Source organism: Camelina sativa, chromosome 15 (assembly GCF_000633955.1).
Source record: "Camelina sativa cultivar DH55 chromosome 15, Cs, whole genome shotgun sequence".
Taxonomy (NCBI): Eukaryota; Viridiplantae; Streptophyta; class Magnoliopsida; order Brassicales; family Brassicaceae; genus Camelina; species Camelina sativa.
In genome coordinates this window covers 1,297,834-1,312,730 of record NC_025699.1, presented here as the reverse complement: position 1 = coordinate 1,312,730, position 14,897 = coordinate 1,297,834, and the positions used below count along the sequence as shown (strand labels likewise).

Genomic DNA, 14,897 nt, shown 5'->3' with positions numbered 1-14,897 from the left:
ATAGTATTAGGACAAAAGAGCAAGCAGATTTTTTATTGTTTATAAACACCTTAGCAAATAGTCATCCCATTGCATAAGATAGGAAGAAACAAATTATTTCATGATAGTAATCTTATTCAATGAGAAGAAAAAGAGAGTAAACGATAGACCTAAGCTCGGCTTTGAAGGATGCGTTTTCTCCACTCCTGCTTGGTTCGCTTTATAAAGGCGGCAAGTCTCAACATGTTTTGGTCATATCGACGCTTTTCTAGGATGGTTTTTCGTTTCCTTTTGCCTCCAGGATGTTGGTTGATTTGCACTGAACTTGGAACATAAGGGCACAAATGTCGCGTACATGTTCTGTCGGCGACGAGCTCTACGAGATCCAATTCTTTAAAGTTCCCATCCTCTGCAATGATGTTAACTCTGTTGCCAAAACTGTCTTCAAAACCCATGGAGACTTTCTTGTCCTCGTCGATGAAGAAACTTCCGTTTGTAAATGCAAGCGGCCATTCCGACAATGGTTCCGTATCCATTTCCAAGATCTTGCTCCACGACACTTTTTCATACTCAATATTAGTCGTAATCCATATCTCAAACTCATATGGATTTACATCGTTGTGCGTAAGTAAAGCCGCAAGCTTCTCTTCTCTAACACAAGATAAAGTGACATAGTCATCATGTCCATCGCTAAACGGCAGATGCATAAGCGGCCCAAATCTCTCTTTTGTATAATCAAAACATATTATGTGATCGTCGAGTTCTTCTTTGAATTTTGTAGCACAAAAGTAAGTGTTTCCCTTGAGAGAAACCCCACGCTGATAACACGATATACTCCAGTATGGAGGGACGTCAAGAGTTGTCCATAAATCAGTTTCGAAATCGTAGATTTCATACCATGAAAAGCGGTTTTCGGGTGCACGGACGTTTTCGGCATAATCGATGTAATCATCTATAAACCTCAAGATTTTGTGGCTACGACAAGATTGGTTCTTGTTCTAGAGCGTACCTGTACATGTCCATATCTTGTCCTTTTCGGTGAGAGTGTCTGGGTTCGATCCACCTTGTTTGCCCCAAATAAGGATTCCAAACCACAAGCTTAAAATTGTAGTCTTTCAATACGCATAACAACAAACCCTCACAGTAAAAGACTTGAGATATCTTGACTTGTTTGTCAAGGCAAGTAAGTTTGCCTTTATGCTCTGCAGATGAATCAACGTTGAAGACGAAGCTGATTAGATAAAGATTGTAATCCATCAGCACGATCATCGACTCTTCGTCCCTTGTTGATACTGCTTTACTAATTTGTAACTTCATAAAGCTCGGACTTTGGGATAAAGTGTACAACGCTTTGCAAGTTAATTTCAATGCTCTCATATACTTCATCGGAAGTCTAGAGACAATCTCCTCTACCAAATCCCTTGGAAGATTTAAGATCATCGTTGTCGTTTTTTTTCAAGTTGCTACAAGGGTTTTTTTGTTTAACCTAAAAAGAAAAAAAAGTTTCTTTTACTTTCTCCTCTGATTTCTTGCCGCTGAAGTAGAGGATATATATATATATATATACACATGACACAATTTAAAGCTTTGTTTTTACGCCCCAACTATTTTGTGTTTTTTATTTTTTAAACATCAAACTTGATAATTATATTAGATAGGTGGAATAATCATGATTTGGCTCTAACCATCTTTTTATAATTGTAGAGATAAACATTAATTGTTCATATAAAATTTATCATCTATTATATAAGAAATTAATAATTGAATACTTGAATCTTCTAGGAAATGTTATATAAATATAACAAAATTTTATAAAAATTCAAAGTTAATTTTAGAAGAAAAAAAAATTTCTAAGTAGCATTTTNTTTTTTTTTTTTTTTTTTTTTTTTTTTTTTTTTTTTTTTTTTTTTTTTTATATATCTGAATAGTTTGACTCTTGCTATATTTGACCCTGAATAGTTTGGATCCATGAAAGAGTAGAGTAATCTTTCAAAGAGAAGAAGAGAAAATGTAACTATCCCTTGTCCTTCTCCTTCCATCATCCTCCTGCTTGATTCGCTTTTGCAAATGCGTCAAGTCTCTCAAACATGTTTTGATCATATCTGACGCTTAATTTTCTAAATTGCTTTCTTGTTTCCTTTGGCCTCTTGCAGGTTGTTTGATTTCTTGTTTCCTTTGGCCTCTTGCAGGTTGTTTGATTTGCACTGACCTTGGAACATAGGCGCATACATGTGGCCGACAGTTTCTGCTGTCAGGTTCTCCGAGATCTAATTCTCTGAAGTATCCAGCATGTCCAATGATGTCAAGTGTGTGGCGGTTCCAATGTCTGTATTTATTTACACACATGACGACTTTCTTCTCCTCGTCGATGAAGAGACTGTCTTCTATACTGTGACCGTGAGGTTCCGTATCCAGTGCCAAGAACTTGCTCCATGACACATTTTGGGGTTCAATCTTAGTTGTAATCCATATGTCAATCTCATAAGGGTTTACTTCGTTGTGAGAAAGTAAAGCTACAAGCTTCTTTTCTCTAACACAAGATAAAGTCACATAGTCTTCATCACATCCAGCGCTAAACGGCAGAGCTAGAAGCGGACCAAATCTTTCACTTGTATAATCAAAACAGATGATGTGATCGTTGAGTCCTTCCTCTTCTGAGTTCCTTTTTGAAGCACAATAGTAAGTGTTTCCCTCAAGGGAAACGCCACGTTTATTAAACCATATACGCCAATGTGGAGTGACATCAAGATCCGTCCATAAATCAGAGTCAAAATCATAGATTTCATACCGTGGAAGGTGTTTATAGCCAAAATCTATAAACCTCAACAATTTGTAGCTACGACAAGATTCCTTATTCTCGTATCCGAGAGCGTAAATGAACCTGTCATATTCGTGTAAGCGGTTGCGGTGAGTATATCTAGGTTCAATCCACCTTGTTTGCCCCAAATACGGATTCCAAACCACAAACCTAGTACCGTCTTTGGAGATACATAACACTAAACCTTCGCAGTGAAAGACTTGAGATATGGCGACTTGATCTGAATCGTTTAAGCAAGTGAGTTTACCTATTTGCTCTGTAGATGGATCAATGTCAGTTCCTTTAAAGACGACACGAATTAGAAAGAGATTGCAATCCATCAACATGATCATTCGAGTCTCCCCTTCACTTGTTGCTGCTGCTTCTTTACCAATGTGCAACTTCGTAAAGCTCGAACTTTGGGATAAAGTGTTCAATGTTTTGCAAGTTAATCTCACAGCTAGCTCTCATAGAGCTCATGGGAAGTCTAGAAACAATCTCCGCTACCAAATCCATTGGAAGATTTAAGATCGTCATCTTCATCTTCTTCATTCTTAACTATTAAAAATTCAAAACCCTTTTTCTTGAAGCAGAGGCTATGTGTATAAATTAGGAAAACCCTAAATAAATTTAGGCCAATCGTGGGCTTCAAGAATTTATGTTGGGCTTTTTTTACTGCATGATATCACATAAAGACCAATTTGATTTTATATTATACTAAAATTACTAATATTTTTGTTGGCCAATGTATAGTATATGCAATATACTGTACTTATTTAAGGAAGATTGCATTGAGAGTATAATATATTTTGGGAGAGGTAATTTAGTTTGTTTTTGTTCCTCTCAAATATTCATTATTAAGGTAATTAATCAGAAAATAACGTGTTTTATTGTTGGCACATTTAATGCGTTTTTTATTCGGGATGTATATTTGGAAAAACAAAGATTTGTTTGGATGGGGATTTGTATATATCTAGATTACAACCTTTGAGAAGTAAACACTGTTGCGTCTTAGACACGTGTTTACTAAAAGACAAAAGGATTTGGTTTTGTGACCAATATTTTTGTTGTCTCTTTGACCTAAACCATAAATCAACGGCGTTGAAATTTACACGTGTCAAGCATTCAAGTCCAATTATATGTGTGCAATCTTGATTGGTTAGAAAAAAGGAAATAAAAAAAAACAAAATATAAAAGACAAAAAGCTAAAGAGGAAAGAGGAAGAAGAAAGCTATTTTGATTTAGGTCGGAGAAAAAGGAATTTTGATTTAGGGTTTTTGCCCTTTTCTCATCTTCTTCTCATCGTTTTTGTTTTTTTTTGATTCTCCGGCTAAGTCCCGGAGACTTGTGATCTGTGGTGGGAATTGGTGTTTTAATTTTTAATCAAAGAACGCGATGATCTCGTCTAAAAACGGAGCTGCGATGATCTCTCGACCTGTGTTTCTTTCGGATCGAGTTGATGAACTCTTCTCTAGAAAGCTTGATTTATCATCTGTTTCTTCTTCCTCTTCTTCCAGTCTTCTCCAGCAGTTCAATAAGACTCATGAAGGTTCTGATTTTTGTCTCCCCCCAACTTTAATTTTGTTTTTTTTTTTGTGTGTGTGTGTATCTGCTTTGTTTAATCGTAGCTGAATTGATTCTGATCCTTGTGTGGTAGCTTCCATCTAAAATTAGGTTTGTGCGATCTAATTTTCCAATTCTAGGTATGTTAGTATTCAAAAGGATCTTAGATTTGGTGAAACCAAACTTGCTACTAACTGCAATTTGTGATTTTCTTGATTGACTTTTTGAGTATTCTACTTTTGGACGTGCAAAGTTTTTAGCTTTGGTTTTATTCTCGTTTTTGGGATTTAAAAGAAAAAGCTTATTACTTTTTTTTTTTGTTTAGTTATATTATCTGAGCTTTTGTTATCTGGTTAACTGTAACTGTATTCGTACAGGTGATGATGACGTACGCCTAGGTCTTGCTCATCAGCTTTACAAAGCAGGGGATTTTAAACAAGCTTTAGAGCACAGCAATATGGTTTACCAGAGAAACCCTTTACGTACTGATAATCTTCTTCTTATTGGTGCTATCTATTACCAGGTAACTGTTTTCCTCCTTATCATACTAGTCATCATTATTACTCTATCCTTGCTTACTCGTGTTAATATATATGTGTCCTGCAGCTCCAAGAGTATGATATGTGCATAGCTAGAAACGAAGAAGCTCTTCGTATTCAACCTCAGTTTGCTGAGTGTTATGGAAACATGGCAAACGCATGGAAGGTGAATGTCTTGGACTTTGGTTGATCATTTTTGGTTATTGCCAGTATATATATTCTTATATCTGTGTTCTGACTTTTCCAGGAAAAAGGGGACACTGATCGAGCTATCCGCTACTACTTAATTGCAATTGAGGTTGTGCTATATGCTTCTCGGTTTCTTCTGTTTACTTCGCAACCTATACTTCATTTTCCTCTTGCTAGTTGCTAATACTTCCTTTTTAATCTAATTCTCAGCTGCGGCCCAACTTTGCTGATGCTTGGTCGAACTTGGCAAGTGCTTACATGCGAAAGGGAAGACTCAGCGAGGCAACACAATGCTGTCAGCAGGCCCTCTCACTGAACCCACTTCTGGTAATGGAACTTATGAGCCTTCTGTTTAAGTTTTCACCGTATTCTGTCTCACTACTTCTGGGAGATTTACTGTCTATCTTCTTTGGTTCGTCTACTCACCTGGTAATGTAAAATTTTCTCAGGTTGACGCACATAGTAATCTGGGGAATCTGATGAAGGCTCAAGGATTGATTCATGAAGTAAGTCTTGTGAATTGAACTATTTAAGTTATTCTGTTCCTGTCCCTGTTCCATCACTAAATAAATGTTATCTGTGATCTAGTTATGGATGTGCCCTCAATGTTACAATTGATTGATTAGAAGTTTTTCATTGCAGAAGAATTTGTAACTAAATCAAAATAAATTATATCTAAATGGACGGTGACGTGATGCTCTAGTAATACAGCATCACATCTGTAGTCTATTTACGGGTTTATCAACTGCAAGTACTAATAGATGCATTCATTTTTCTGTGTTGTACTGTGTCATAATCCACAATCAATACAGACATCAAGTTGTTACTGAAAGGCAAGCAGGGATGATCGTCAGTCTTATAGTCAGTATCTTCTGCCAGAGTCCAAATAGTTAGAATGTAATATTTTGTGCAGGCATACAGTTGTTACCTTGAAGCTGTTCGCATACAACCAACATTTGCTATCGCATGGTCGAATCTTGCTGGTCTTTTCATGGAGTCAGGTGATCTCAATAGAGCCCTTCAATACTACAAGGTATGTTTCATTCAGTCCTAGAAAAATCCTATCGACATAGTGTTATGTGTGCGTTTTTTCCCCAGTTTATATTCTGTATGTTTTAACTATGTTGGCTGATTTTCTTAATTTACCAGGAAGCTGTGAAGTTGAAACCTGCATTCCCTGATGCATATTTAAATCTAGGAAACGTGTATAAGGTATGTTTACGTTTAACTTATTAAGATATGTTCAGGTTGAGTAGCTGAAAGTTAACTGCAGTAATGTTTTCTGGACAATTTTAAAAACAAAATTTTATTTTTCTTTGTTTTTAAGGCTCTCGGAAGACCTACAGAAGCAATCATGTGTTATCAGCATGCCTTACAGATGCGGCCAAATTGTGCAATGGCATTTGGTGAGTGTTATTTGATCAACTAAATGCTTAGCTGCAATAAAATATACTTGCTCAAGTAAATGCGTGATGTCTTATTCATTATTGACCTATAACTATTAAAATGCAGGCAATATAGCCAGTATATACTATGAGCAAGGTCAACTAGATTTAGCAATTCGACACTACAAGCAGGCTATCTCCCGAGATAACCGATTTTTAGAGGCTTACAACAACTTGGTTAGCATTAATCCTAAACATTATGTTGTGTTTTTATCTGAACTATATTTCTAAGTATTGTAACATATGATCTTTTTTGTATTTGCAACTTGAAGGGTAATGCATTGAAGGATATTGGGCGAGTTGATGAAGCAATCCGGTGTTATAATGTATGTGTGCTTTCCATCTGTGACTTACTAGTGAAATTTGCATATTACTCACAAACCTGTGGTCATACTGCAGCAATGTCTGGCTTTACAACCAAATCATCCACAAGCGATGGCCAACCTTGGAAATATTTATATGGAGTGGTACGTGATCCTTTCTTTGTTGTTGCTGGATAGAAAATATTATAAATTACCATAAACTCCATTTCACAACGTTGAACAGGAATATGATGGGTCCTGCTTCCTCATTATTCAAGGCCACTCTGGCTGTAACTACAGGGCTATCTGCTCCGTTCAATAACCTTGCAATAATTTACAAGCAACAGGTGGTTATGTGCTCCATTATCAATGTTTAATCATTTTGGTAGTCTTGTCATTTCTGACGAATTTAGCTTGTTTTTCTGCTTTTCTGCAGGGAAATTACTCGGATGCTATATCCTGCTATAATGAGGTTCTTCGTATCGACCCTTTGGCAGCTGATGCTCTGGTTAATAGAGGGAATACTTACAAAGAAATCGGGAGGGTAACTGAAGCAATTCAGGATTACATGCATGCTATTAATTTCCGGCCTACAATGGCTGAAGCTCATGCGAACCTGGCTTCAGCTTACAAGGATAGGTAACTATTGTCTGTATCTTGTATTTATTATGTATTTCAGGCACATATTCAAATACCGTTTACCTAAGAATAGAGCAAAAACATCTTTGCCAATTGCCCTGAAGGAAAACTCAAGAAGAATTTTGTGTATTTCACCGTTCTTGAATAGCTTATGGTGTCATATTTCTTAAAATTACTGACAACTGTCCTACTTCACTAGAAGTCTTTGTTTCTCTACGTACAGTTTTTAAGGTGGTTACGTGTTACGGTCTTGTTTTCTGGGATTTAGAATATTCAAGATGTGGCAGTATAACAATGAGTCAATGACCCAAACTTTTAACTCCCTAGATAGTATGTTCAACCAAAAAAAATATTTGTTTTTCTATTTATGTTTTTGTTGGACCTTCTTGCATAAGCAGTGGGCATGTGGAAGCTGCCATTACGAGCTATAAGCAGGCCTTGCTACTACGACCAGACTTCCCAGAAGCAACGTGCAACCTTCTGCACACCTTGCAGGTATTTCTTCTTCGTAGTTTGATATCACACTTTTGATATGATAGTTTCTGTCTCTATTTCCCAGCTCTTGTTTACTTTCCCTTCGTCTTCCATTAATGTTTTCTTCTAACCTGCTGCTGTACCAGTGTGTATGCTGTTGGGAGGACCGCAGCAAAATGTTCGCTGAAGTTGAAAACATTATTAGGAGGCAAATAAATGTAAGTAGTTACGCCACACAAATTTTTTGGTACTTTGTATGCTATTACAGATTAAGGTGATGACATATCCTATTGATTCTATTCTCAGATGTCGGTCCTTCCAAGTGTCCAGCCCTTCCATGCGATAGCATATCCTATTGATCCTATTCTTGCCCTTGAAATCAGGTTTGAGACTAATTTTCAATGCTCACGATAATATATGTTTATTTTATATTTGTGTATAAGCCTATTCATTATAAATTTACTATATTTTCAGTCGCAAATATGCTGCACACTGCTCCATAATCGCTTCCCGTTTTGGACTACCTCCTTTTACCCATCCATTTGGGCTCCCTGTTAAACGTGAGGGAGGATTTAAGAGATTAAGGATTGGATATGTGAGCAGCGATTTCGGTAATCATCCATTGTCACACCTCATGGGATCAGTGTTTGGGATGCACAACAGAGAAAACGTGGAGGTTTGTATCCTGCATTTGGATATTTGATCCATTTCTTACTGCTCTGATTTTATAGCGAGAGTTAGGTTCTTCAGCCCAGTGTTTTGTAGTGAGGCTATAGAATTCGTGCATGTTAGGTTTAGTTCTTCTGATGGGAGGAATTATGGAACCGCCGAACAGATACTGTGTGTGGAATATAGGAATTTTGTAATTGATGGTATATCATTCTATATCTGCCTATCCTGTTTTTGGGATTTCAGCAAAGCAAATCACATTTTTTTCAGGTTTTCTGCTATGCATTGAGTGCAAATGACAATACTGAGTGGAGACAGCGTATCCAGTCAGAAGCTGAGCATTTCCTGGACGTTTCTGCTATGTCATCCGATGCTATCGCCAAAATTATAAATGAAGACAAAATCCAGATCCTCATTAATCTAAACGGTTACACCAAGGCATGCTCTAAACATTTCAGAAACGTTTTACTCTGGAGATGTTGGAAATGTTTTTGGTAACATTTGCGTGGTTTAATCTATGTAGGGGGCAAGAAATGAAATTTTTGCCATGCAGCCTGCACCGATTCAGGTTTCATATATGGGCTTCCCGGGTACAACTGGGGCAACCTATATTGACTATCTAGTGACTGATGAGGTTTGCAACTGAATTAGAGTTTTCCAGATTTCTTCAGAACATGTTCTTTCCTTCTAACCTTATTTTCTCTATTTTACTCTCTTTTACTTTTCAGTTTGTGTCTCCTCTGCAATATGCACATATTTACTCAGAGAAGCTGGTCCATCTTCCCCATTGCTACTTTGTCAATGATTACAAGCAGGTAGTCTCCGAGAAAAGTTATCTCTACTAAGTTATTTGTACATTTTCATCAGTTCCAGTGTCATTTATAATAAAACTCATTGTATAAATGCTACTTGCAGAAAAACCAGGATGTGTTGGATCCAAATTCTAAGCCCAAGCGATCAGATTATGGACTTCCCGAAGACAAATTCATATTTGCATGCTTCAACCAATTGTACAAAATGGATCCTGAGATCGTTAATACTTGGTAAATTTTTTCCTAAGCTTTTTGAGGTTTGTTTGGAAATTTACGTATGTCACTTGACAATCATGATAGCTTACAAAAATCACACTGTGTAGCTCGGTATAGACGTAAATTTATACATTCAGAAACTGATTTTGTTTTTGTTTTGAAGGTGCAACATTCTTAAACGAGTACCCAACAGTGCTCTTTGGCTTCTCCGTTTTCCAGCAGCTGGAGAGATGAGGTTTCGCACATGTATGTGTGGTTCTATCCTTAGCCTAGCATATCCTTATTCTTCCTGCTTGCACTATCTTTAATAACCTTATTTTCTGACCTTATATCCAGATGCTGCTGCCCAAGGTGTACAGTCTGATCAAATTATCTTCACTGATGTTGCCATGAAGAGTGAACATATCAGGCGAAGTGTCCTTGCTGATGTAATCCTCGACACGTGAGTTCTTTTGCCTCTCAAGTCGTTTCATCTGTACTTACAATATGTATTTTAAAAACAACACAAAACTAATTCTGCAACCCCCTACCTTGTCCCGTTACTAGGCCTCTGTGCAACGGACACACAACAGGAACAGATGTGCTGTGGGCTGGTGTACCGATGATAACATTACCGCTTGAGAAAATGGCAACTCGAGTGGCTGGATCACTCTGCCTTGCAACTGGTCTGGGCCATGAGATGATAGTTAACAAGTAAGTCTCAGCATAAACCAACTTGTACTTTGCTCAGTATCCTCTGTTTTCATATATGTTGATGAGAGATTTTAATAAACAATTGTGAAACAGCTTGGAGGAGTACGAAGAGAAGGCTGTCTCTTTGGCACTGAACAAACCAAAGCTTGAGGCACTAACTAAGGAACTGAAGGCTAGCCGCTTAACCTGTCCTCTATTCGACACCATGCGCTGGGTTAGTCGGGGAAACACTCTGTGACTCTATTTTGTCTCTCCTTTTGTTTGTTCCTCTTAACCAATGAGTTCTCTTGGTTGCAGGTGAAGAATCTAGAAAGGTCATACTTCAAAATGTGGAACCTCCATTGCTCTGGACAACAGCCACAACACTTTAAGGTGTTGGAAAACGACCTAGAATTCCCACATGACAGATGAACGAACAATGAGGGAAAGAAAACTAAAAAAACACAGGAGAAACCGGCATTGTAAATAAACAAAAAACCGAAGAGAATTAGTAGCAGAAAGATTGATAAAATTATCAGAGGTAGAGAAGATTATTATTATTTGAGCTGTGTACTATATATAAAACAACAAGCTGGCTGTGTTATCCTATGTTTTCCATTACCGGAAACATGTGGAATATCTCAATGTAACATTACATAGAACATATATATATATATCCATCATTTGAACCATCCTTTAGCTCCGCAAATTTACATGTTCCTAAGTCGTAACCATATCTGTACAAGAACCTATCTTTGTAAATCTGAAGCCAACATTGGTTTTTGCCAATCTTCGAAATTGCACGAAACCGGCCGGTTAACCAGAAAATCCAATCGGTTTATTTAAGCCATAAATAAAAGAGCCCAGAGTATTACACTACTTTAATGGGCCTTAAAATTAGGCCCATTGTCACGTTGACCTATAAAAGCCTGAAGCATTAGGGTTTTTTTTTGTTCCTTCTTCTCTCATATATACGATTTTGCGGCAGAGAAGCACAAAAATAACAAAAACCCTAAGCTATGGCGACCCAACCGGCGAAAGAGTCAGTTCAATGCTTCGGAAGGAAGAAGACAGCCGTTGCCGTCACCCACTGCAAACGAGGTACTGGTCTGATCAAGCTCAATGGTTCACCAATCGAGCTACATCAGCCAGAGATCCTCAGATTCAAGATCTTCGAGCCAATCCTACTCCTCGGAAAACACCGTTTCGCCGGAGTTGACATGAGGATCCGTGTCAACGGTGGTGGTAACACATCTCAGGTATACGCAATCCGTCAGAGCATCGCGAAGGCTCTCGTTGCTTACTACCAGAAGTATGTGGATGAGCAGTCGAAGAAGGAGATTAAGGATATCTTGGTGAGGTACGATAGGACTCTACTTGTGGCTGATCCGAGAAGGTGCGAGCCGAAGAAGTTTGGTGGTCGTGGTGCTCGTGCTCGTTTCCAGAAGAGTTACCGTTAAACAAAAAAAATCTGGTTTGGCTTTTTTTTTATTTCTATCAAATGTTTTGGGAGTATGTGAAATTGTGAGACTTTTAGATTCTATTTTGCGTTTATTTATTGGATAATATGGTTACTCGACCCAAAGAACTTGTCTTTCTTACAATGTTCGTTCACTAAGTCTTCAAGCTATTACCTTTTTTATATCTGGAATCGATAAATTATGTCTTGGGTCACTCTTCTTTACTCGTTACTATATTGTGCAAGTGTTTGGCTTGTCTCCAGCAATGTTGATTGATGATATTGAGTTTAGAGTAGCTCTGCTAAAGTAATTTCCCCCAGCTAGTTTTTGATGCAATTTGTCTTGCTAGAGAAATGATTGTATGAATGTGATATTGCTTTCGGATTTTAATGTTGTTGTCATGTGTAATGGTGTTTAAGTCATGTTTTTTCGAGAAAGAGTTTGATGATGATTTGGTTTGGTTTGGTAAATTGTGGTACTTTGTGTTTTCATTCATGGAACGTAGTAACCTTGTTGTTTTTTCTTGGAATGAGAAGCAAGAATTTGTCGAGCATCGGTATTTATGGATTGGTTTTTACTTAGTAAGCTATTGATTCTTCGTTCTCCCTTTGGCTCACTTGGCTAAATTTGTTATTAAACCAAATCTAAGTTATTTTAGTCTCTTGTTTTCTGATTGTGATTCGTAGCAAAGGAAACGTTGAACATTAGCACAGGATAAAGCGTTTACACTAATCTAAGATGATGCTCTGATTGTCTGATTGCTGAATCAATTTACTAATCGCCCAACCACTTGAAACGAAAGCTAGCCTGAGCGTTCGATTTTGCTTTTTAGATTCTAGATTATGCAAATGACCGAACTACCCTTAAATTGTTTCAAAACCTACATTAAGGTTACCCTCAACTTTGAGACAAACCTCTTCGTTTCAGAAACTATTAAGGTTACTGTCATGCTACCTTCGGTGAGACGTTCCTTGAATTTAGGTCGAACATATTTTATCTTGGTGTAAACGTTTAGATTGTATCTTGGTCGTTCAGGAATGTCAGTTATCGCAAGAAATTGAAAGTTTTGTAAAAATGCTGAAGCCTGGTGGAGCTCCCCTCTATTGGGAATCTTTACTACTATCAGAACCGGATAAAAACAATTTCATATCCTTTGGTATAGTCAAGCTGCAAAGTCTTCGGTGTGTACAGTTTATTCAACCTGTTCTCATGGCTTCTTCTTCGTCTTAGCATGTCATGTGGTTTACGAATCTTGGAGATCGATATGTTCGGGATGAAACAGAAGGAGACTGCTTGGTACTTATGATTTAGAAACAGAGAGAACAGAGAACTCTGTTTGAAAGTAACTGAAGAAGATGATTTAGGTACAGTGGGGATGAAGTAGATGTTTATAATTACATTAGTTACCGAAATTTAATTACGATGAATACTGTGGTCATTGTTAATCAGTAGAGTTTGTGTGTGGTTTACGTTCATGATCATAAATATGCGATGTTTTTAACTTCTAGAATTGAAAGAAAATTATGGCTAATGCTTAGTTACATGTTTAAGTGTCTACTCTGATCATCAAAGCAAATCAGAATCACAATTACATCAAATATTCAATGTTACAGCTCAAACATTTAGATCATCAGTAGTAGATTGATGTAATTGACTTGGAACAAAGAAATAACATGAATATATATTCAATGAATTTCTCTGTGCTACATATTTAGCCTATGCTTCTCATCTAACACTCTTTCAACTCAAATTTTTTAATTAGAACCAAAAATATCATGGAATTGCTTCTTCGCCTCCTTGCAGCTCACGTTATCTTATTGGCTTTATCATATTCATTTGTGTATTGTTACGATCCAAGTCCTCTTCAAGACTTTTGTGTTGCCGCCAACGAAACTAATCGAGGTACAGTCTCGAATATAGTTTACTGTTCGGTCTAGAATCTCTTTAGCTTTCCGCTATAACAAGTCTTTTCTTGCAGTTTTCGTGAATGGAAAAGTGTGTAAAGATCCAAAATCAGTAACAGCAAATGATTTCTCTTATTCGGGATTAAACATCCCCGGAAACACAACCAGCTTCATGGGTTCTAATGTCACAACGGTGAATGTTAACAAAATCCCTGGACTCAACACACTCGGAGTCTCCTTCGCTCGCTTAGACTTTGCTCGGGAAGGTCTAATCCCACCGCACATACATCCACGCGCCTCTGAAATACTCATGGTCACCAAAGGAACACTCCTGGTTGGGTTTGTCTCTTCGAACCAAGACAACAACAGACTGTTCTCCAAGGTTCTTAGAACAGGAGACGTTTTTGTGTTTCCCATTGGTTTGATACATTTTCAAATGAACATTGGGAGGACAAGGGCCGTTGCGTTTGCTGGGTTTGGGAGCCAGAATCCTGGTACGATTACGATCGCAGACGCGGTTTTTGGATCGAGCCCTTCGATTCCTCGAGAGGTTTTGGCTAAAGCTTTTCAGTTAGAAGCTAACTTGGTTAGATTTCTCCAGATAGTGTATGGTCCTGCATTATGGTCGTAGGAAATTTTAAGGTATTAATGTTTTAAAGGATTGATGATAATATGGTACATCACATGTTTGGCAACAAATTATTGTATAACTCTTTGTAAGCAGGTAAATTAAAACAATATATTATCTGTTACTAGATTTTAACGTAAGGGTTTACTAACATTTTAAATCAATAAATAAGGCACAAAAAATGAATTTGTTTATATTTGTGTTATTAACACACCGCAAGCTCCACTATAGTCTATAGAACAAAAAGACTATTAGATTGATATACGAACTTAAATTGTATAAAAAATAAGTGGTTAATGTTTTAGTTGTGTGCAAGAATAAATGTATGTATGCTTGTAGGTTTTGATCATGAAATTGAGCAAATGATAACCACTTCTTTGATTATGATAGTTATTTTATGGTTGCGTTTATGTGTTAAATTATTATATTTATACTTAAAATTACATTATTTTCGTTGTTACATAATAAAAACACAAAGGCAAAAACATATGGTATGCGATACAAACTCAAATGATAAACAGCCAGGCTTACAGAATTACAGAGTTAATAAATAAAACGCAAAAGCATGGAATTCCCAAATTTTTTAATTTTCTTGTATTGGGGCCTTGG

General features: G+C 37.1%; 4 protein-coding genes and 1 pseudogene across 4 annotated transcripts; 3 read left to right on the top strand and 2 right to left on the bottom strand.

The window, feature by feature from the left end:
• LOC104747997 (F-box/kelch-repeat protein At4g33290) lies at positions 150 to 1,419 on the bottom strand. Its single transcript, XM_019236602.1, is given in 2 exon segments — positions 150 to 978; positions 980 to 1,419. Coding segments are annotated over 2 exon segments (1,269 nt in total).
• On the bottom strand, positions 2,089 to 3,313 carry LOC104747996 (annotated as a pseudogene).
• Positions 3,995 to 10,988, top strand: LOC104744527 (probable UDP-N-acetylglucosamine--peptide N-acetylglucosaminyltransferase SEC). The gene is made up of 27 exons (XM_010465596.2): positions 3,995 to 4,325; positions 4,717 to 4,862; positions 4,946 to 5,044; positions 5,126 to 5,176; positions 5,278 to 5,394; positions 5,517 to 5,573; positions 5,981 to 6,100; positions 6,217 to 6,279; positions 6,395 to 6,473; positions 6,580 to 6,689; positions 6,785 to 6,838; positions 6,912 to 6,979; positions 7,059 to 7,161; positions 7,251 to 7,453; positions 7,852 to 7,948; positions 8,074 to 8,145; positions 8,234 to 8,310; positions 8,402 to 8,603; positions 8,867 to 9,034; positions 9,120 to 9,230; positions 9,325 to 9,411; positions 9,512 to 9,639; positions 9,788 to 9,870; positions 9,961 to 10,066; positions 10,171 to 10,317; positions 10,411 to 10,531; positions 10,615 to 10,988. Exons 1-27 carry the CDS (start codon positions 4,172 to 4,174, stop codon positions 10,726 to 10,728), a joined length of 2,937 nt encoding a protein of 978 aa, XP_010463898.1. The 5' UTR covers positions 3,995 to 4,171; the 3' UTR covers positions 10,729 to 10,988.
• LOC104744528 (40S ribosomal protein S16-1) lies at positions 11,245 to 11,970 on the top strand. The gene has a single exon (XM_010465597.2). The coding sequence runs from the start codon at positions 11,316 to 11,318 to the stop codon at positions 11,754 to 11,756; it is 441 nt and encodes a 146-aa protein (XP_010463899.1). The 5' UTR covers positions 11,245 to 11,315; the 3' UTR covers positions 11,757 to 11,970.
• On the top strand, positions 13,318 to 14,428 carry LOC104744529 (germin-like protein subfamily 1 member 6). Its single transcript, XM_010465598.2, has 2 exons — positions 13,318 to 13,658; positions 13,735 to 14,428. Exons 1-2 carry the CDS (start codon positions 13,532 to 13,534, stop codon positions 14,289 to 14,291), a joined length of 684 nt encoding a protein of 227 aa, XP_010463900.1. The 5' UTR covers positions 13,318 to 13,531; the 3' UTR covers positions 14,292 to 14,428.

Excerpts from the sequence above, each read along its gene's own strand:
- LOC104744527 (XM_010465596.2), top strand. The coding sequence starts at position 4,172 with ATGATCTCGTCTAAAAACGGAGCTGCGATGATCTCTCGACCTGTGTTT. Across the intron at positions 5,395-5,516 it reads TCTCACTGAACCCACTTCTG|GTTGACGCACATAGTAATCT; the intron begins GTAATGGAACTT and ends AAATTTTCTCAG. Across the intron at positions 6,101-6,216 it reads GAGCCCTTCAATACTACAAG|GAAGCTGTGAAGTTGAAACC; the intron begins GTATGTTTCATT and ends TTAATTTACCAG.
- LOC104744528 (XM_010465597.2), top strand. The coding sequence starts at position 11,316 with ATGGCGACCCAACCGGCGAAAGAGTCAGTTCAATGCTTCGGAAGGAAG.
- LOC104744529 (XM_010465598.2), top strand. The coding sequence starts at position 13,532 with ATGGAATTGCTTCTTCGCCTCCTTGCAGCTCACGTTATCTTATTGGCT. Across the intron at positions 13,659-13,734 it reads CGCCAACGAAACTAATCGAG|TTTTCGTGAATGGAAAAGTG; the intron begins GTACAGTCTCGA and ends CTTTTCTTGCAG.